The sequence below is a fragment of the Lepisma saccharinum genome, chromosome 4 (assembly GCF_977018435.1).
Source record: "Lepisma saccharinum chromosome 4, izLepSacc3.1, whole genome shotgun sequence".
Taxonomy (NCBI): domain Eukaryota; kingdom Metazoa; phylum Arthropoda; class Insecta; order Zygentoma; family Lepismatidae; genus Lepisma; species Lepisma saccharinum.
The window spans coordinates 113,819,532-113,842,964 of NC_139232.1; the positions used below are offsets into that span (position 1 = coordinate 113,819,532).

The 23,433-nt window shown below is 40.9% G+C and overlaps 1 protein-coding gene across 7 annotated transcripts in view; it reads right to left on the reverse strand.

Moving 5' to 3' along the window:
• Positions 1–23,433, reverse strand: part of LOC145986795 (uncharacterized) — a 117,882-nt gene that overhangs the window by 27,991 nt on the left and 66,458 nt on the right. Inside the window, exon 1 of one of the 7 annotated variants that reach the window (XM_083121230.1) lies at positions 12–488. The exons of the other annotated variants lie outside the window; for them this stretch is intronic. Coding sequence (XP_082977356.1) covers positions 12–318 — 307 coding nt within the window. The 5' untranslated portion in view covers positions 319–488. Of the gene's footprint in view, positions 1–11; positions 489–23,433 lie in introns of those variants that run through there. 7 annotated transcript variants of the gene reach the window in all.

The window sequence follows — 23,433 nt, forward strand, 5'->3', positions numbered from 1 at the left end:
TGAACAATTACCTTGAGCAAATTTTTGTAACCACTGCTCACATGCTGTATTGAAGTCTTCTTTTTCTTCTATTAGGTCCTGCTTCAGAAAGATATTTTCAATGGGCCACTGACTTTTTTCACTAGACTGTCCACTTAGGCAAATTTCTCTTCTTGTTCGATGCATCACCGAAATACAGTGTTTGTTGCATGTGTCTTTTCTTTTCCACTCTATACGGCAATCACAAAATTTACACATAAGTATGTTTCCCTTGCTGACATAAAATCCCTCATTTTGAAATTCCTTTGCTCTTATCTGCACATTGGTTGGTGGTTTCATGTTTCTTAGAGAGTTCAGATTGCCACAATGTATCTCAAGTTACAAACCCACAGCAGTGTTTGTACAGTAACTTCCCTTGTGAATGGAAATATGGCTTGTGAGTTGTTTGCTTTGCAATGTTAACAATTTATTACAATGAATCTCCTATATATTAAAAAAAAAAAAAACAGCCTAAAAGATAAATGGGATACAGAATTAACTGGCTCGTATGACAGCGATATTAGATTACTGAACAGTGATAAATAATGTTAAGTTCATTTCTACAAGCGTTTTCAGCGAAATAGCTATAATACAGTAATTCTGTCTTTCACTTACAGAAATGTTGTTATTGGAAGATTAACATTGGAAATAAGTGACACCTGTACGAGAAAAGTAAAATTGGTGATTTTTTTTTTATAAAACATTGCTTCTTAGTACAATTTTACAAGCTATAAAATTAAATTGGTCGTGAAATATAAATTTAGACATTTATCCATCTTATCACACAAAAAAGCCCCATGCTTGTTGAGTGAAACATGATAGTGTGATCAAATGATTGAAACTGTGTCATCACAAACATAATTCAAGGAACTGTTTCTGCACTGCCAAACAAACTCATGTCAATTACAGGCAAGCAAATTATAATTAAAAAGTATACAAGGTTGGGGAGGTAATTATCATCATTTATCAAATTTTTTGTGTGTACTTGGAATCAGACCACATTTACTATTCCTTCAAAAGTGCAGGGGGTGGGATCACACTTTATTAACATAAGAGGTAGCAGCAATATGGACTTGCTCGAGATGGGACAGAGTAAGCAGTACTCTTTCAGAATCAGCTGGCATAGACATATGAGTTTCTCAGTAAGATTGCCCATAATTTTGTATCTAGCCTGTAATCGAGGACTTTTGTGTATTGCACAGCACCATGAACACACAGCGGGGGGGGGGGGGGGGGCTTGCCTTATACACTCTCAATCTTGGTCATACTGGAGGTGATGTCAGCACCACGCTTGGGCCTACTTTACCCTAGAGTTGTCTCCAGGTAACCTTTATCAGAGGCTGGACAAGCCCCACAGCTGTTTTAATCTGGAACATTGTGTAAATCCCATTACAGATCACACACAAGGGTGTATCCATGAGATCCGGATCTCCCCAAAATTTTCAAAATACTATGGTTGATTCATAATACTTCCCGATGAGACACATGATGTAGCAGATACAGAACAATTCTACAGTGCAGCCGAGAGATCGGGAGAAACGTGGCGGGCGGCGCTGACGGAGATGCCGACATTTGAGGCCTGTAATGCCCGCTTATTTTTGTGGACATCTTGCAAAACGAGCACTAACCTGTGTTATAACACGCAAAAGTTTTTCTGTAATTCTTCCAAGTTCCACCCTTATATACACAAATAAATACGCTTTAGAAATTATGTTAAGAGCCACAGATAATACTCTGTAAAACATTTTAATCATAGTTTTGACCAGTAACGTCCTGCTTAAGTTTATATCCTTGAAAGAGTTTTGTGTCGATGGGGATCGTTTGGAGGTTTCGAATGTGCAACACTGTATCAAGATTACGCTGCAGACGAACCGTTAAAAGCTAATGGTGTTCGTGAGCTTCCTTGCAATCCGAAATCTCCTAGCTCAAGTTTTTTGTTCCTTCGCGACTACAGAGCTGTGAATATAGTGACAGGCAGATGTAAACCAAGAGCGTGTTAATTTCGTACTGTGCGTAAGAGTGTTATTCTTGGTTACTTGCCGTTACTTGTTTGTGTTATTGCAGTGTGTATGTGTGTTGTGTCAGTCAGACGATTGGAATGCCAGCCGCAAGGTTCACGTTAGAACAAAGAATTTTTATGTATGACACTTACGTGAAAACAGACTCGTGTCGAGACGTGTGTAGGCAATTTGTACAGAAATTCCCAGGCGTTTCACCTCCACATAGAGATACGGTTAGACGTCTTGTCCTTAAATTACGAGAAACTGGATCGTTAAATTTTAAAACACCTAAGCAAAAACGACGGATTCTAACCGAAGCAAAACTCGATGAAATTGGTGCAGCGTTAGAACGTTCTCCAAACAAACCTCTACGCCGTGTTTCACAGGAGATGGGCGTGTCAAAATCATCAGCACAAACAGCCACTAAGCTACTAAAATTAAAACCGTACAGAGTTTCTATAGTGCAAGAATTACGGCCCCCTGACAACGTAAGTAGAGTAAATTTCTGTAATTGGGTTTTGCAGAATATTGTAGATGGTATTGTTGATCCACAGTTAATAATTTTTTCGGATGAGGCATGGTTGCACTTGCGTGGTCATGTTTGTTCACAGAACAATAGATACTGGAGCACTGAAAATCCCCGAATAATACACGAAGTTCCGTTACACGATGCAAAAATTGGTGTGTGGTGAGCTGTAAGTGCCAAAAGAATAATAGGGCCTATATTTTTTGAAGAGACAAATTCAGAGAGGTACCGCACACAAATACTCGCGCCGTTTTTTCAGTTGTTATCAGATAATGAGAGACAATATGGGTATTTTCAACAAGATTCGGCCACAGCCCATACCGCCGCTGATTCTTTGGACGCTATAAGGTAGGTGTTTGATGACAGAATAATTTCAAGAGGTTTATGGCCTTCACGTTCGCCAGATCTTACCGTATGTGACTATTATTTGTGGGGAACCTTGAAAAATAGAGTCTACCGAAATAATCCTCATAGCATCGACGAACTAAAAGACAATATAAGGGCAGAACTAGGAAGAATTACGGAAGAAGAACTTTTGCGTGTGAATCAAAATTTCATCAAACGATGCCAGGAATGTGTGAATGTAGGTGGACATCACTTTGAACAACTCTTATAACACAGGTTAGTGCTAGTTTTGCAATATTTATATAAATGTCTGCATATGTCCATAAAAATATGCGGGCATTACAGGCCGCAAATGTCGGCACCTCCGTCAGCGCCGCCCGCCATGCTTCTCCCGATCTCTCGGCTGCAGATCGAAATGGACGCACGGTATATGTGTGTATGGTTTGTGGATTCTGAAAGTAATATCCACTAAAGTTCTTATGTATTAACAGGGGTGCACAGGGAGGGATTATGACACAGGCTGCACCATCGAGATCTTGGGGAGGGATTTTTCCCTTCAAATAATGAAAAAATCAACATTAATATATTTTTCCAAAATATATGTAAAAATTTCACACCGAAATTAGATAAAGGAAAGAAAGTGAAATATCCAACTCTTACATATTACGCCTTGATTGACACATGGGTTCTGGAGGGGATTCTGAATTAAACTTTGGGGGGGGGGGGGGGACAGTATCCAACTCTAGGTCTTAGATTATGACATGGAAATTTTGGTGGTAGAATCGAGTATTGAATATCAATGGAGATATATGAAGCTCTTGATAAAGTGTTAAATCTTAGATTGTGAAGGGATTTCTGTAGTGGAGAGAGAGCTCGAACATTAAATTTTGGAGACTGTATTTAGCAATATGGTATCCACATATTTTCAACCCCGAACATGCCAAAAAAGAAGCTGGAAAAGACTAAATATTTCAGGATCCTAAGAAAGTATTGACACACCATTAAGTTAATACTCTTTAAAGCCTGCAAAGGAATGGATGAAAATAATTTCTTGCTCGCAGTGATGTGTTGCAAGAATGCATGTTTCGCGCTTTACTGAGGTCAATGTAAAGTTTTATACTATAGCTTCATTACAAGACTTAAGCAATATTCTCGGTATTCATTAATAACATCACTTCTTAAAATATAATTGTTAGTGTTGGTATACTGCTTAATTTAAAGCAGGTGCATCATTTGGAACAAAAAGTTAAGAAAAAAGTTACTTTCGGTAGTCACGGTGTCATAATTATATACTTTGTAGGGATTACAATATAGATTGAGGGTGTGAATTATATGATTTGGGATGGACACATGATATGATTTGGGAGGACACATGACTTGATTTGGGGGGGGGTGGATGGGCACCCCTGTGTATCACACTGGGTAGTGATATGTCAGCTGAAAATCAGTTAATCTTGAACAATGTCACAAACTTGGTCTTCACATGAAAAAATTCATGAGTCAAGGTTATGATGCGAGTGGCAGATTTTATGGTGTGCAATCATGAATAATTCAACAGTCAACAGCACTCTACGGTAAATGTAGCCCTATCATCAGCCATGTCGAACTCCACCGTGAGAAACTGTTTTGGTACAGTAAGTGATTTTTTTGTCAGAATAATACATGCAGTGGTGAAATTTTAGAAACAATATATTGCATTATGTACCAGGCAGTAAAAAACACTATTTGTCAGTGTGTACATGTGTAGTAATTATTATTAATAATATTTTACTCCGGCGCCCACCCAGCGTCGAATGACATGGGTACCTGGGGGAAACCCTGGGGGGTAAAGGCGGTCAGGGGCGTGATGCTGATCACATCACCCCCACCCATGACCGGATCAAGAAAGTGTGGGGCGTTACCCCCACACCCCCTATATGCCTTCAGGGCGTGGTGCTAAGTACAGGGGAGCACTTTTTCTTCTTTAATATTTTATAGGATAGTATTATTAATATATCACTGTTATAACACTGTCTTAATTTAAAACTTCATGGGGTTTATGACATGGATTGGGAAATGGGCTCCTCTAGCTGGAACCCCTCCTAATTTTATTTCTGTATACGCCCCTGATCACACACTCCAGTAATTGCACCATACCCTACCAACTGGATTTCCAGGTTCTTGTAATTGAGAGTACAACTGCTATTTTGTCAGTTTTTATGTGCTCTGGTTTTGCAAAGCAAATTTTGAAATACATGTTTTGTGTTTCTCATGAAAACTCCATTGGCATTCCAGGTCTTCTTCATCAATGACAAAAATCCATAACCTATTTCCAAATGTTGGTACATTATTGGTATTGGTTAAAAATTATCAGTCAATTCCTACAGAATACTAAATATGAACACTGAATGATGTATCAATATTTGATACAGAATATAAAAATTACAGAGGTGCATACATTACTGACAAGATAATACAATTCAGCATAATGCTCTCCTTTTCTTGAACAATTCAACAATACTTTTTATGTTCTCTTTCTTTTTTATACATTGCTTCATCATATACAATGTAGATGGTTAAATTGTCTGTTAAATACAGCATGTACCTAGCACCAATCACTGCTGCGAGCTTAACTCCATCAAGATACATTTCAGCAAACCAACGAACTATTACAAAACCAATTTGTGGAATAATGTGCACATCATCGCATAAGAATTTTCAAAGGAAGGAGTTTTGTGTCACAGAAGAAAAATACTTTAGGTAGCAATTTCCAATTACTGCCCTGAATGTAAAATTACACATTTACAACAAACATCATTTTGGGTATGCAGAAGCAGAAGAAAAGTTATAAAATTCAACTATTGTAAGAAAAGATCCTCTGAAACAGTCTTTAAGAAGAAAATTCAAAATGAGGATTAACTTCCTGAACCAAGGGAATTAAATTTTAAATTAAAATATCATGTGTTGATGTGACTACATGGGCAGTGAAACATCTTGTCCTAAACCAAAAAGAGTGGAGGGCATTATGTTCTTACATCTATTGGACCTAATGAAAATATAACAGCAAACAGAACACTTTTACCATAAAGATAAGAGTGATGTAAGAACACTTGAGTATAAAAGCACAATGAAGTATAGATATTTCACGAAATATTGTAGATTTAAATAACAGAATTCACTAATTTAAACGTGACTTGTAGAAATACAAGAAAGACAATCTTGCACAAAAATCGTGGTTCCAAAATCATCGAATTTCAAAGCTCATTGATGTACACATAATGCATTTCTGTACTTGCCATTTATGATTTGTTAATGGAGACACTTTTCTATATTATGTAAAGTGATCAGAGGTTAAAACCAGCTACTGATTAAGTATCAGCCTCCACATGCACTTTTGCAAGTATTTTTTCGTTAATTTTTCATGTTTCTTCTTTTAACTTTTCCAATACCTATGTTCTTCTTAAGGGCATGCGATACAATTGCCACAGAAGTCTTCCCAAGCCCTTCCGTCCATGGCAGCGTGCCAACTTAGCTCTCTTGGAGCCAGATCCGGCTCTTTCGTGCACTATAGCCGGACCCTGTGGCCGAGTGGTTAGCACATCGTGCTGCGAAGCCAAGGGTCCCAGGTTCGAATCCCGCTCGGGCTTGGTTGTTTGCGAATGTCCATTCATCAATTTCATCACTCATCCCCATCTTCACAAATTAGCCAAGAGGCACAAAACACGAAGTAAAATAAACTAAATCAATCAATCAATCTTTCGTGCACTCCTTCGGCTGTGAACTGGGACGCCCACCCCCCGTGCCCCACTATGATGCCATCTCTGGTTCCGACCCACATAGACCACCTTTCGTCATAATTATACATTTTGAACGTGACGTGATATTGTTATATTGACTGTGTCGCCCCACTCTCTCTTATCTCCCCAGCTACTTCTTTATGTAATGTTAGACGTGAAATTGACATAATATTGTCTTCAGGGAATTCTTTACTTTCGATTTCATACCACCATCGGTGGATTATTGAGATGGGCGATGCTAACAGCTCTAGAAGTTGAAAACTAAGAATAAATTGTCATCAATTTAGAGTTAACGATAATAGCAGTGCCCCACCCCTTTGACAACTAACATTACCCTAGAAGGCACTTTATCCAGCCATCGTAAATCTAGCTCCATGAGAGTCAGTTTTAATTAAGGTGAAATTTAGTTCTTTTATGCACATCAGGTTTGGCAACACTGCCAGGAGGCAAGGAAAAAAAGCATTGATCATATGGGAGTATGATTTGATTCATTCTCCTTAAATTTTCAAGGCTATCTTTAGAACAAAGATCACTTCTCTACAGGCTACAAACCACTTATAACTCATTAAAAGACGCTCCGGGCTTCCATTTATCAAAGCAGACTTACAGAACGGCGTGCATAAAGCAGCTGAAGTATAAATAATATTATTTTTGCCCTAGTTGTTATTATTCTTGTTATATATGTATATGTGTGTGTGTATGTGTCCATCTTATTATTTTGTTTATTTCTTTTCCGGTTGATATTCTGATGTAAAATGGATTTTTCTGTATTCAGGACTTATCAAATAAATAAATAAATAAATAAATATAAAACTTCCAATGGAATAGAAAGAGATGTCAATGGGAAGAGGGCAGTTTGAAGATGAATTTGAAGATGAATTTCACCAGCGGAAAAGTCGAAACTTCCATTTGATTAGCCGTAACTTGATGTTGAAGTTGATTCCCCATAAGGAATACATGGGATTCCGAAAATTATTATTCATCATATTTTTCAAACATCGTGTCCAGCTTAATAATCAACATAACAAAATGTTTGCACTTGCAACATGGAGAGAAATTCATACTCTTGGATACACCCAGGGTTTGATTTAGTAGCAGTGCCCATTCGGGCGATACTGAAATAAATGCACAATTGGTGCGTAATTGTATTTCCTCACCTTAAAAGTTCACATAACCACTATTTATAGAAGCAAAATAATCTAACACAGTTACTTATAGTGGTTAATATTTTATTTTATCTGGTATTTTATCCAATACCTAATATCAGACTAGTTCTTTTCTCTTAAAGGGGCAGATACAATGTGCTTCCTCATCCTAGTACTGCCATTTTGGTGAGCAAACACGTTTGGCAGTGCCCTCATGATCTTACAATCGAATGTTCCTGATTCAAGTCCTGGCTTGGGTAAGTGTGTGTTTTGTTAGTGGTCCTTCATCAGTTCCATGTAATCTTTATTTCATCATTGTGATTAGTCAAAAGTAGCAGAAAAACAACATAAATGCAAAAAAATATAGAATAGAAGTAGTATTATTCACAGTAAAGTGTATCAGATGTGACATGTAGTACCATTTATGCATTTTGCCCAAATGGAAATACCATGTGTAAAAGATGGTACAGAAAACATTGGCAGATGAGGACAATGAAGTCACATCTGAAATGGCAAGGAAAAAATTAAAAGTGTTACCTACGTTAGGCATATTCTGTGCAAATTTAATCCAAAACAAACTTCACATATTTCTGGTTAACTGCCAGCTCTTGTGTGAAGGTAAAATAGAAACTAGGAATGCTGAAGGAAATTCTGCAAGAACCCTATCAAACAACTACCTTATTTCATTCACAGAAGAATAATCATTGCAGATTTTATGTAATTCTCTTCCTTTTCTTTTTGCAAAAAAATGGGGATATGACCATTATGTGGTTTCCTATTTTTTTAAAAAAAGTTCTGGTATTCTCAGTATGCTACTTAAAAATCATTTATTACTAAACTGTCTTTCGTTAAAATGCATACTCGTAAATATACATTAAAAAATTATGGTCCAAATAGACACACATTTCATCATGGCAGTTTAACAAACATTTTTTTGGTTTAAAAATAGTTAGCATATTAGTTGTTATTGAAAAGGTCTAAATATTCCACTTGAGAAAATTTACCAGTGTTACAAAGTACGAGCTTACAAAATGTAATCTTGTGTGTTTGAAGATTCTGCATGACTATCATTTGGATTTGTTATCTAACGTGCCGATGCTATGATTACACGATGAAAGGGCATAAATGATTTTTTGGGCTGAAAAAACAGGGTGTGTCCCTTCATCAGAATATGTGGTGAAATACGGTACGTAAAACGAGAACAAGCATTATGTACAATCCTCATCCAACAAGCTAATCAAACAGGAGGAGAGACAATACATGATGCAACACAAAACTGAACACACTGCAGTGCTTAGTTCATGCCCTAGTACAGGTGGACCACCCAACACAAAAATACACACAGAGGTAAATATAAATAATAAAACAGCACTTGCCGTACAAGCAAACAAGTGGCCGTGGTGGCTCAGTCGGTAACATGTCTGACTACCATGTTAAAGGTGGCGGGTTCGATCCCCCGCCAGTTCAAATCCGGGAACTTTTCTAACGTTGGAAGCGGTCCCGGCGCCCACACAGCATCGAATGACATGGGTATCTGGGGGGTGATGCTGATCAAATCACCCCAACTCACGACCGGATCAAGAAAGTGTGGGGCGTTACCCCCACATCCCCAATATGCCTTCATGGCATGGTGCTATAAGCACAGGGGAGCCCTTTACCTTTTTTTTTACTTGGCCTACAATCAGATAATGAAACAGCACAGGCTAACTAATTATGACTAGTGTCAACCAAATTTCAAACAAGCAAAAGAAGTGAAATAACTTTACATATTCAGTATAAAGTAACCACTTATGACAGAAGAATGTGTAAACATCAATGGACAGAAAAACTGACAAAATTTTATTTACACCAGACACACTAATGGAGCAAAATAGTGGCCAAAATATGACATTTGTTTGTTAGAGTTAGCAAAGACGACTTCTACTACAAGGTACATTTGTGTCAATCAGTAATTCAGGAGTTTGTTTCTTTGAACAGCATACTTGCAAAAGATGTAATTCAATCAATATTATTTTTATTATATTCAGGTCATACTATTCTATGGTACAGCCAGTCTCCGATTCTTCTTAGTGATGATGGAAAATTTTATACAGTTGAGATGAAACCTTGAGACAAAATGTCACCAGTTCTAATTGAAGAAGCTAGTGGACATGGAAGGTGTTGGTTTTGAAAGCTGCCTCATACTTAGTGATGAAACAACACAAATGTCTATCAGCATAACCTGCAAGTACTAGGGATACAGCTCTCATAGTAATATTGAGCATGTCCTATGTTCACTGAAGATCAGTAGTGTGTTTTGTGCCTTATCACACACAAATATTTGTGGTACAGCTCCTTTTTGTTGGTGAGGTACGCACAACCATTTTTCTTTGTCATGGATCTCCACGTCTTTTAGACTTCCCATGGTTCCTATATGATGCCACCAAACAGTGCAAGGGAACGAGTTTACAATACCGGACCACTCTCCAATTTCTATGAAATTTCGCCTACTCACTAATTCTGAACTCCTAATCACGAATCTGCATTTAATAATTGGCGGTCGAGTATGGAAATCGAGAAAAAAAGCAAAGAAACTATGTTAACGTTAAGTTACCCTACCATAAGAACAGTAGCTCAACGGAAGACGCCATTTTCCCAACATGAAATCAACGTGCAATACACTGTTGCCAAACTTACCAAATGACACGAGTACACACTCCACATTGTCTTCTCCCTCACTGTCACTTTTAATTTAATCAAACGAGTCCACACTCCACATGGTCTTCTCCCTCACTGTCACTTTCAATTTCTTGGTTATCGTCAGGGGGTTTTAGGGGGTTGTAGAGCATTCCGGCGAGCCTGAAGAATTTTACTGTGCGATCCAAATTTGAATGTAGGCACCTCTTTAAGAATATATATTTCGCTAGATATCCTGAATAAAATACTTTTTTTTGTCCCTGAAGAATTCAAAGTGTCCTTTGCATGCCTCCAAGTCGACTCTATGCTATTGGTGTGAGTGCCGGTATCTGCATCGACGAAGTTGATACTATGGTTAACTGTGAGGTGCTTGAAACCTTCCTGTTGTAGGTGATCGTAAGCTTTACAACAATCGGAAATGATTGTAGTACCCGGGAGAATCCACTGCTTAATTAAAGATATCAAAGTTCCCGCGTCCCTTCTCTCGACGGGAACAAGAAAACACCGCCCGCTTCCTCTTTCAATCCCGCCAAAAACCCATTGTCCCTCAACACGGTGACCGCGATGGTATTTTCTGCGGCCAAACTTGGACTCGTCTATTTCTACAACTTTGCCTTCACCTCCAATCTTCTCCCCATTATCGTAGAACGCATGTTCCAAAACCTCCCGACAAAAGGAAGCCCAGTCAATACCTGTCTTATGTGAAATCTCAGCCTCCTCACAAATAATGTTCAGTGCACAATTGGAGGACCACAGATTGACGAACACACATATCTGTAGCATAGACAATTTAGATCTAGCGAAGAAAGTTCCTTTTCGAACCGAAACGGAGTAATTGCACGCCCGACTTTTTTTCTTCGACAATACAAACCGTTTCTTACACTTCCATGTGTAGTTGTCAACCGACGCACGGTCCTTGCACAATTGTAAAACGTGCCCGCATGGACACATGTAATCACCTTCCTGCGGCAAAACACCGAAATCCATTAATTTGTTAATGAGGCCACGTCCATCCTCCTCCACACTCCATCGAAAGAACTGCAGCACATTAACGTTCTTCTGTCCCGCCATTCTTGCACAACTAAGAATGCAACAGTGTGGCAATGCTGTAGAGAACGTAACGAATAGGTCATTTATCGCACAACACTTTAGCAACATTGTGTTCTGACGTCATGGAATATCTTTTGATGTTAGGCAAGACAAGGTATAGTTCTGTTAGCAAAAATACTAATTTTTCTTTGTATTTATGCTAATGGAACCTAACCTAACCTCGTAGGCATTCCTCGTCTGACGTCAATACACCAGGTAGCAAGATTGTTGTGCGTAAAGGAAGACCATTAACGAATTAGGAAAGAAAGATGGTTCCGAATTGCTTTGGGTAACATTATCGTATGGGTAAAACGGATTCCTTCAAATTTACAGGAGAAAGTACTTACGGAAATCATTTTCTTGAGCATTTTGGAAGTTCCTGAATGTAGATTTGATCCATTTTAATGTGAATGTGTTTTGTTTTCTGCGAAAATCTCTGTCCGGCACGCTGTTTCTGCTCCTGCCATTTGCTTTTTGCATGAGAGTGCAATGTTCCATGTGTTAAGACGATGCAACCCCGTAGCCAGTGTTTCAGCCTCGCCGTGTTTTCACTAGAACCACCTGTCGAGTTCGGAACAAGCCATTTTTCCCCGAATGGGTGTCACTTATCGCACAACATTGTAGCAACATTGTGTTCGGACGTCACATGAGAGAGCTGTTTTTACAATTTTTCTTTGTATTTATGCTAATGGAATCTAACCTAACAGGCCTAACCTAACCACGTAGGCATTCCTCGTCTGACGTCAATATTCAAGGTTGCAAGATGGTTGTGCGTAAAGGAAGAGCATTAACAAATTCCGAAAGAAAGATGGTTCCGACCCGAATGGGGGTCACTTATCACACAACACTGTAGCACCATTGTGTTCTGACGTCACAGGAAAGATCTTTTTCATGTTAGGCAATACAAGCTGAGTCTCTTAGCGAAAATAATAATTTTTCTTTGTATCTATGCTAATGGAACCTAACCCAACAGGCCTAACCTAACCACGTAGGCATTCCTCGTCTGACGTCAATATTCAAGGTTGCAAGATGGTTGTGCGTAAAGGAAGAGCATTAACAAATTTCGAAAGAAAGATGGTTCCGACCCGAATGGGTGTCACTTATCGCACAACACTCTAGCAACATTGTGTTCTGACGTCACAGAAGAGACCTTTTTCATGTTAGGCAATACAAAGGTAACGCGTCTCTTAGCAAAAATATTATTTTTTCTTTGTATTTATGCTAATGGAACCTAACCTAACCACGTAGGCATTCCTCGTCTGACGTCAATATTCAAGGTTGCAAGAGTGTTGTGCGTAAAGGAAGAGCATTAACGAATTGCGAAAGAAAGATGGTTCCGAATTGCTGTGTATGGACAATGAACGTGGTAAATCGCAAGGTTATTTTACAAGTTATACACGTAAATGCGACGTATTAGCATAATTTCAAATAGGGGCACGAAAGTAGATATTTTCCGGTGAACGAGGTTGCACCACTGCATAAATCGACAAAACACTCTCAGAACGCCCCCTAAACCTGTATGCTATCACAGCCATAATGTGTTACAGATTCGAAACAACAAGTAACAGTAAGTACTCGTAAATAGAGAAAATAAACATTATCTTAGTTAGAAATGCATTATTTCGCCTTAAGAAATGTTCCGCAACACGTTAGCAATGTAAAGAAGTCCGAAATATATGATTCGTAGGTGTTTCACCCATACGATAATAGTACCTTGCTTTGTATAGACAATCACCGTGGTAAATCACAAGGTTATTTTACAAGTTTTACACGTAAATGTACAATTTTAAGAAGTGACCGCCAAATATGAACTACATATATGTCATCAGGACACCGAAATAAGTAAGTAGGCGAAATTTCATAGAAATTGGAGAGTGGTCCGGTATTGTAAACTCATGCCCAGTGCAAGTCATTGGAACCATGGACATGCCCTTTGATGACAACATAGATTACCACTTGGACATATGTTTAAGACTGTAGTACACTTGAGCCTCAGCACAATTTCCATTGCTTTCACTATGTGGACTGCATGCTGCGAACGTTTGTAAGTCCCTGCCAGTGTTTCCAACCCCCCCCCCTTTTTCTTCACTATGCTTGCCTAACCGAACCTAACCTAACCTTATCGGAAAAGGTTCGTGGGGATATAGGTCAGCTACCGTGCATAATGGTTCGTGGGGCTATCAGTCAGCTACCCGGGCTATCTGTTAGCTACCCATGCATAATGTAAAATTTTCACATGTGACGAACACGATAGTAGGTATTTTTCGGTGAAGAAGGTTGGAAACACTGCATACCCACAAGCTGAGTCAAAATGTGCCCACCATAACGTGTGTTACGAAAGTGAAGGAAGGAATAAAAAAACAGAAAAAAATAAATGTTTCTGAGTCATCACATATTCAGTGGTTCGATCCCCCTTTTACGGGATTGCAGGCCTAGCCCTGATAAGCATATCTCGGCATAACTCTGACTTAAAATTAATTACTTCGTGGTTCTTACGCATTTATAATTTCATTTTGAAACGAGAGGATCCGTATTTTTAATAAAAATATAGAAGGCTATAAGGGAAATGTGAGATAATCTTTAGGTCACTAAAAATTATGACAGCATTTGGAATTAGCTGCAAGTGCCGTCTAGATTACCATTTTCACCAACCCCCCCCCCCCCCACAAAAAAAATATATATATACGTAAAATTACTAGTTCCTCAATGTATACGAGTAACAAAAGCCTTTTTATTATTGACCGATATTAGAACCTACTATTCCACTATCTGAACTAATAACCTCAAGTGTAGACAAACACAACACTTCTGCGGATACGGAACTATCACGGAGATAATTTCAATGTAAGAACTGTCAGCAGAACCGCCTTCGTATAATTGATGTTTCTACGATTACACTAACACTTCATACACACAGATATTTGTACACAACACAAAAGAGACACTGCTCAGACTTGCTCGATTATATGTTACATGTCCACCATGACAACTCCGCGGTATCCTTTTCTACACGGTGATTGTCCTGGTCCTGATCGACACACATTTTTTTACATCTACGCTACGCAATTAGATCACATAACATACTAGCACATTATCAACCTTCTCGACACATCCAAACATTTACATGCGTAAAGAGGTAATTTATGACCGTAAATACGGCAGTGTTAATTGTGTTGTATACAGGACACAAAAGATGAGAATCACTAGTACCAGATACACTTACTAAATAATTCTAGTGAAGTTCGTACACACACACACATTTACAGGGGTGTTAAAGCGACACTTTGGGGGTGGGAAGTCAGGGTGTGAAACAAAATCAATAAATATCGATGTTCGGGATGGGAAAAATTCTGGCTTCCAGACACAGCGAAAATCTCGAATTCTACACACTCTTTCTGTGTTTATTTTTCCATTAAAAAAACAAAATAGAATCAAGTACTTTTAGCATAGAACCTACTATTCTATGCCTTTAGTGTACAACTATCCGAATTTTCCACCGTTCGTTTTTCCAAAAATTGGAAATGACTTCTCACACAGACATTTCGGATTCCCGAACACTCGTACAGTGGGATCCATGAGTATTATCGTGCAAATTGTCCATGACCATGTTCGTGTACTTTATTTGACCCAATAAGAGCTTCAAGAATTAAAAGAAAACTCAAAACAAGCTGTTGACAACTTCTGCACCAACATAAATAAAAATACATCGCTTAAAAACACATACGATGTAAGAAAAAAATTAATGAAAATAGTCATGGACAATTTGCACGGTAATACTCATGGATCCCACTGTACAGATACAAATACTTCGCATTTCATACATGCATCAAACGAATACAGCGAGTTTTTAAAAATCTTCCCTCTTTCGTATTAATTTACAATGAAATCACTGACGCACGTAAGATTTTATTTTCCGGGATTGTAAAATTGAATAGTACAGCCAACGGCAAAATAAATAGTATGTGAATGGACATTCCCACTCAATTTTCTTACAATTTTAAAAACTACACCCTGGAAAACTGGCCCCTGCAAGTTTTAGCGTTTCGAGACTTCCAAAGTTGAAAGGCTAGCGTTGTGCTGAAAACACGCCCCGCCATGTTACTACGTCACGACTTAGAGTGAGCTCATTTGTCGTCTGCTCTATGCGTCTGCTTCGAGCGTCCAGTTTACTGCGGGTAAGCCCACGGTGAGCGAACATGTGCAGCAGTTTTACAAATCTATACAGATTTAATAATGTAAGAAGGAACGATAGTGGAAAGGAAAGCTATGCTTTGTAATGATCATTCTTCCATGAAATATCCCTGCTGCTCACGTGCAAGATAAATGAAAGGGTTCTGATGTGTGCGTGTTCTCAGAATGCGAAAAATATTGCTTGTAAAATTGGTTGTTGACCAAACTCTCAAATATATATATATATATTTTAAACTTATATTTATCGAAATTTACCGTAACCTATGTAGTGCAAAATAAGAATTTTCACATTCTTCACTTTATTTATAAAGCCATTTTCCATAAAGCAATTTCAGATTGTGTTTCATTTCTGTTGTGCAAGTTATGATCAAATATTTTTGGGCAATTAAGAGAAAATACACTGAGAAAATTACATCAGTTGCACAGTACATATTAATACTTAGTTTATGTATAATTATTACAAGGAAATAATGTGTATAACCAAGGGAGTATTTAAGGGGGGTTAAACGGGTCCACCCCCTTATGGTTTAGTAAAATTACCAGAGTTACCTGTTCTATCCGATTGTTCATAAAAATTTCTTCGGACTTGTCTGCAATTTCCTGATAGTTTTGGAATTTCTGCGATAAGAAACTGCATTGAGACTGTCAAATCAGTTATTTTTTCCCTCTCGGGTCATCTTAAAGATATTTGATTTTTAAAAACCCAGTGACACAGGCACGTATCCAGAGGGCACCCCCCCCCCCCCGAAAGTTTTAGGTTTACACTAGATAAAATGAGGTTTTTGGTTTCTTGTGGTGTGAAATAAAATAATGTGACAATAATTTAAGGAGAGAAATAATTATCGAGGCAAGACGGAGAATGTTTTATACCCCTGTTATTGTTAATAGTACGTATCCCAGGTGGGGATGAGGTGGCTCGAGCACCCCCCCCCCCCCAACAGGAAATTTTCCAATTTACACTAGATAAAATTAGATTTTTGTCGTCTTGAATAATGGGATTTATAAATCTGAGGGAAATAATTATCGACACAAGACGGAGACTGTTCTATAACCCTATCATTGTTAATAGCACGTATCCAAGGTGGCAATCAGGAGGCTCAAGCCCCCTTCAGGACATTTTTAGGATTAGGATTTTGACTTCTTGAATAATATGATGATAATTTGGGAGACATAATTATCGAGTCAAGACGGAGAATGTTCTATAACCCTGCTATTGTTAATAGCACGTATCCAAGGTGGGGTTGAGGTGGCTCGAGCCACCACCCCCAGGATTTTTTTTTCGAGCCACCCCCCCTAGGATTTTTTAAATTTTTTTACTAGATAAAATTAGGATTTTGACTTTTTGAATAATGTGACGATGATTTAAGGAGACAGACAATTATCGAGGCAAGACGGAGAATGTTCTATAACCCTGTTGTTGATAATATTGCACGTAAACTTTTCTTGCGCTTTCGGTGTTGTCGCTGCTAGTGTTGCCCACGGGACGAAACGGGACAGGCTTTTAAAAATTCCGAGACGAGACGAGATTGATCATGTGTCCCTTTGACAAACGAATATTTTCGAGACGAGACAGCATTTCACAGCATTTCCACGAGACGAGACAGGCCAAAGTCTCGTCTCGTGGGCAACACTAGTCGCAGCGCACTTGAGCACTATGTAGAGACTTGTCAGCATTTGGAAGCTGCACAACAAAGGTAGCACCGCACGTAGGGCGATTCGTTGTAATTTCTAATCTCTGGAAGGCGGGAGAGGGTACGTTCTTGAATGAGAGAAGGAGTCAACTACTGGCAATATTAACGAATCGTTTTATCTTCAGAACGTTCTAGAATATAATGAGGATATAAATACGTGGATTCAATTTTTCGGTTGATCTTACAAAGAATCGGTTAATGAGATTTCAGAGGCAAGTGTGACAATTCATACAGTCGATTAGTGATCAGTCAGCGTCCTCTGGTTGCATTATAAGTAGTACAATAAAGCCGGTTCGCAAACCGAAAATGAGGCTCGGTGAGGCTCGCCTTAATGGATTTCTCTCGTAAGGCATGAGCCTCATTTTCTCGCAGTGTTGCCAGCTCACCCCAAGAATATTTCACCATGTGATATTTTACAGGCGAAGCTAACCTACAAATGGGAGTTGGCAACACTGGCAACATCAATTGCGGTTTAGTGTTGCCAACTCACCTCAAGAATATTTCACTATGTGATATTTTACAGGCGAAGCTAACTTATAGTAGTAGGTGGAATGCTTCGTTCTGGCTGCGCCCTTTGACCTACTTTTTATTTTCGCAGTGTTGCCAACTCCTCACTTGAAAAAATCACCAAGGTTTTTGTTTTTGGGTATAACCTAACCTCAAGCAAGGAGCTGGCAACGCTTGAGGCTTTCTCGCAGTGTTGCCAACTCACCCCAAGAATATTTCACCATGTGATATTTTACAAGCGAAGCTAACCTACAAATGGGAGTTGGCAACACGGATTAGTGGAGGTAGCCGGGTTCACCAGCATCAATTGGCGATCAGTGTTGCCAACTCACCCCAAGAATATTTCACCATGTGATATTTTACAAGCGAAGCTAACCTACGAATGGGAGTTGACAACACTGACTAGTGGAGGTGCACGGGTTGAGTGCCATCAATTGATGTTGCCAGTGTTGCCAACTCACCTCAAGAATATTTCACCATGTGATATTTTACAGGCGAAGCTAACCTACAAATAGAAGTTGACAACACTGGTAACATCAATTGCGATTCAATGTTGCCAACTCACCTGAAGAATATTTCACCATGTGATATTTTACAGGCGAAGCTAACCTACAAATAGAAGTTGACAACACTGGTAACATCAATTGCGGTTCAATGTTGCCAACTTACCTGAAGAATATTTCATCATGTGATATTTTACAGGCGAAGCTAACCTACAAATGGGAGTTGGCAACACTGACTAATAGAAGTGGCCAGGGTTGCGTCCGAATCAGCAGCAGATGTCACCTACACTGTTCCATCCGGGGACTCAGCCAATCTCTGTTGTCCGAATTTGCGGTAGACGTGGAGCCGGAGGGAGGCGCGACAGATGCACGCTTGAACTCGCTGTGACGCTGCGCTTGGCAGCCATATTCTAACTTTCACTTTGTACAGACAATATTTACTGATTAGAGGATGTAAAACTCAGTTATATTTTAATATTTTTTCGATAATACTGAATGCAGAAAACATAAATAATGAAATAGCGTGTTATATTTTTAATGTGAGTAGTTAGGTGGAAATCATTGTCATGTTTGTTTGCGCCCCAGAGCGCGGTGGGTGAAGTTCGGGCTGACACCTGGCGGGAAAAGTGACAGCCGTACTACAAGGGGACATGCAGATTCGGACGACTTGGACGCGACTTCGAGTGCACGCGAGAGCAACGGGGAAGAACGGGATGGAGCGCTTGCCAATCCGGACACGGCTTTTGTAAACCTCTCTCGGGAACGATGTGCCACACACGCGCGCGCGCGCCTATCGGTAGATTACGTTTCGCGTATTTATTTGTTGCGCTGACACAGCGTGATGAGTAAATAATGCATTTTCTTATTTTTGAAGTACGAATGCACTTTATCGTAATCTTCCAAGTCCCGGGGACACTAATGTTTGTATATCGTGACTTTTGTAAACCTCTCTCGGGAACGATGTGCCACACACACACGTGCACGCGCTGGCGCCTCTTATTATTTCTGTATTATGGCGCAAACACATCTAGAAAAACTACAATTTTGCTCCCTCTCCTCTCTGCGTGTGCTATCAACAATACGTAGGCCTTGGGACGACGAAAGTTACACAACGGTGAGCCTCGTCAGTACACCTACCCCGCAACATCTGGAGCGTGCAAGTACATAATAGCGGGTCGCTTGGGTGTATACAATTTGTTTTGTTTATATTTTGTTTCAGAGCGAGCGAGATAACCGGAGCATGCAGGCACACAACAGCGAGCTGGGATGGAAGATCGTCAGCATATCCGGAGCGTGCAGGTACATAATAGCGAGCTGCTTGGGCGTTAGCGTGGCTTCGCCGGATGCAATACACACGATGCTTAGGTTACAACAGGTTGTTAACATTAGCTTTGGGGAAGAATGTTCTAGAGAAGATTGTCTCAGAACATTTTCATAGTTTCACACCTCTATTAGATTGGTAGAAAAATATATTAGTGGGCAATAAAATCTGAAGAAGATTTGTGTCTAGCAAAAATAAGCTAAATAGAATTACACATGCATACAATATTTTTTTTTTCTATCTACAATCATATTTTTCTTATATATTTTTTCAATTTTTTTATAGGGTTGATTAAAGCACATATTTGAGGAAGACAACACTCTACCACCAACCGATCACATATAAATAAACATACCCAAAAAAAAATGCGCTCCATGAAAAGTTGCCCTGTGTGCAAAACAGCCATATCAAGCAAAAATTTTGCAAGACATTGTCGCACCTGCGTGCCAAGCAAGCATTTGGCTGCCACCGAACTGTGTTCCGGATGCAATAAATACATTACAATTGCGTATGTCAAGAAGCATAAGCTTACTTGTCTAAGCAAAAATACATCTGGGGCCCAGCCTTCGACCTCCACCAAGAGGAAGGCAGAAGCAGCCTCCATCAATGCACCACCTGCTAAACGCGTCAAGCCTGCGATAAAAGCAGACCGGTCTGCTTTCGGTGGAATATTAGGAGATTACGTTCAATTGTCGGATGGCTCTTGCGATGTTCGTAGCTTTTTAGAGGAGAAGCGAGCAGAGATAGTTTCTATTCTTAGTAATGCACTGGCTACGCACGCCTCCACTAAATTCTACGCATCGCTTCGTTGCTGGTACAAAAGGCCGCCGGATGAAATTTACAGCTTCTGCCACAACACCAAGGCGAAGACGCTGCATCTGGCGGATGTCGAAAACCTAGAGGTCATCTACAACAAGTTTGTCGAGGAGCTGGTGGCAAAGCAAGAAGAACATCAAGCCAAGGGCTCGGGGGGTTCGCTGTGTGGTGAGCCTCACGAACTGCGCGTCAAACTTTCCAAGTTTGTGCCTCTCTCCGCCTCCAGCTACGTTCCCTTACCAAAAGCAATTGAGGCAAAGATGGCCGTCCTGAACATTCAGAACAGAGACGCCAAGTGCTTTCTCTGGTCGGTGCTTGCAGCGTTGCACCCTGTCGACTGGAAAAAACAACCATGCCGAGTTAACCACTACCTACCCTACGAGCCAGAGCTGGAAGATGCGATGGTTGGGATCGACTACCCGGTGGCGCTTTCGGATATTCGTAAGTTCGAGGCCCGTACACACAACCCTCGGTTGGCCATCAACGTTTACGGCCTCACCGACGAAAATGTGGTGTACCCCCTTCGGGTGAGCGACGTAGACGACGACGGTGCGCAGGAAATTCACCTTTTGCTCATCAAGGATGAAACTCGCTATCACTACACTCTTATTCGCTCGCTTTCTCGGCTTGTTTCGAGCCAAACAAGCAAACACGAACACCACAAAGAAGTTTGTCGCAGGTGCTTGTCAATGTTCGACGGACAGGATCAACGCAGTTACCAACATGTTCGAGGTCACAACATCGCTGCCGAGAAGCTCGCTAACCACAAGCTCTACTGCAAAGCCAACGAACCGGGGGTGGCAGACTTGCCCAAACCTGGCACCGTGGAGCGTTTCCACATGCACGGTGCCATGGTGGAGCACCCTGCTATCATCATCGCGGATTTCGAGGCCTTCCTCAAACCCCTGTCCACTTGCGATCCCGATCCTGAAGTTTCTTCCACCACCTCTTACCAACTCCACGAGGCATCCAGTTTTGCATACGTTGTCGTGCGACGAGACCAACACATCGCCCCCGAGCCCTACGAGTACCGTGGTCCCGACGCTGCCAAACACTTCCTCGAGAGGATGGTTGTCGAGGCTATCGAGATAGGGAAGGTGCTGGTGACCCCCAAGTCTATGCTCCCACTGTCCCCCGACGATCAACGTAGACACGACGAGGCCATCGCTTGCCCTGTCTGCGTCGAGGAGTACACCGCCAACAACTGTAAAGTCCGACACCACGATCACTTTAACGGTAGGTATGTTGGTCCTTGGTGCAACGACTGCAACCGCTTGGCTCGGGACCCGCGCTTCATCCCTGTGTTTTTTCACAATGGCTCGGGGTACGACTTTCACCACCTGATCAAGCATCTTGGGTACGACAACGAGCGAATCAACGTCCTGGCGCAGAACGAGGAGCGTTACATCAGTGTGAGCAAATGGGTTCGAATCCCAGAATCCGACTCTACCGTCGAACTTCGCTTCCTCGACTCCCTGAGGTTCCTCCCAGCCAGCCTCGATGCTCTCGCGGGGAAGCTTAGCGACGAGAAAATGCTCATCACCTCTGCGAATTTTCCGAACTTGGACGCCAGTCTCTTCAGGCGTAAGGGGGTCTACCCCTACGAATACGTCACCGACTCTACCAAGTTTGCGGAGACGTCGCTACCTCCCCAGGCGAAGTTCTACAGTCAGCTACGAGGCTCGAACATCACCGACGAAGAATATCATCACGCCCAGTCCATGTGGCGCGAGCTGGATTGCCAAAATCTCGGAGACTACCACGATGCCTACCTCAGACTTGATGTGACGCTCCTCGCCGACGTGTTCCAGACGTTCCGGGCGACTGCAATGAACATCTACCACCTGGATCCCGCCTACTTCTATAGTCTCCCCGGACTGGCGTGGTCAGCCATGTTTCTGGTGACGAAAATCAAGCTGGAGCTTCTTTCGGACGTGGACATGATGCTGTTTGTGGAACGCGCCGTGCGGGGTGGAATGGTCCAGGTGTCGCAGCGGCACGCGTGCGCCAACAACCATCACATGGCTACTGGCTACGACTCTACCCAACCGTCGAGCTACATCATGCACACAGACGTGAATAACTTGTACGGGCACTCCATGATGCAGCCACTCCCCTTTAGAGGGTTCGAGTGGGCTGATCCCTCCAACTTCGACGTTGAAGGTTTCAACGATTCGGAACATGGGTTCTTCGCCGAGGTGGACCTCGAGTTCTCCGAGAAGCTGCAGGATTTGTTCTGCGATCTTCCCCCCGCACCCGAGTTCAAGTGTCCACCCGATTCCAACCAGAAGAAGCTCGTCATGGACTTCGAGCCTAAAGAGCGTTATGTCCTGCACTACCAAAACCTCCGGTGGTTGATGAAGCAAGGGGTTACCGTCCGCACAGTACATCAAGTTTTGATGTTCGAGCATTCTCAATGGTTGAGGCCATACATCGAGCTCAACACCGAACATCGTACAGTCGCCACTTCTGATTTCGATCGCGATTTCTTCAAGTTAATGAACAATGCGGTGTTTGGGAAAACTATGGAGAATGTGCGAAATCATGTAGATGTGAGGCTAATATCAAACAAAGTACAATGTCGCAGGCTCGTAGCAAACCCGTTATTTAAATCGAGGACTATTTATAATGAGCAGCTTGCTCTAGTGCATATGAGGAAGAACAAGGTGATGCTCAACAAGCCAATTTATGTTGGTGCCTCAGTATTAGACTTGAGCAAACTGCACATGTTTCAAATATATTATGGGATACTACGCCAGCACTATAACGACAATATCAACCTACTCTACACGGACACAGATAGTTTGATGTACCACGTCCACTCACCCA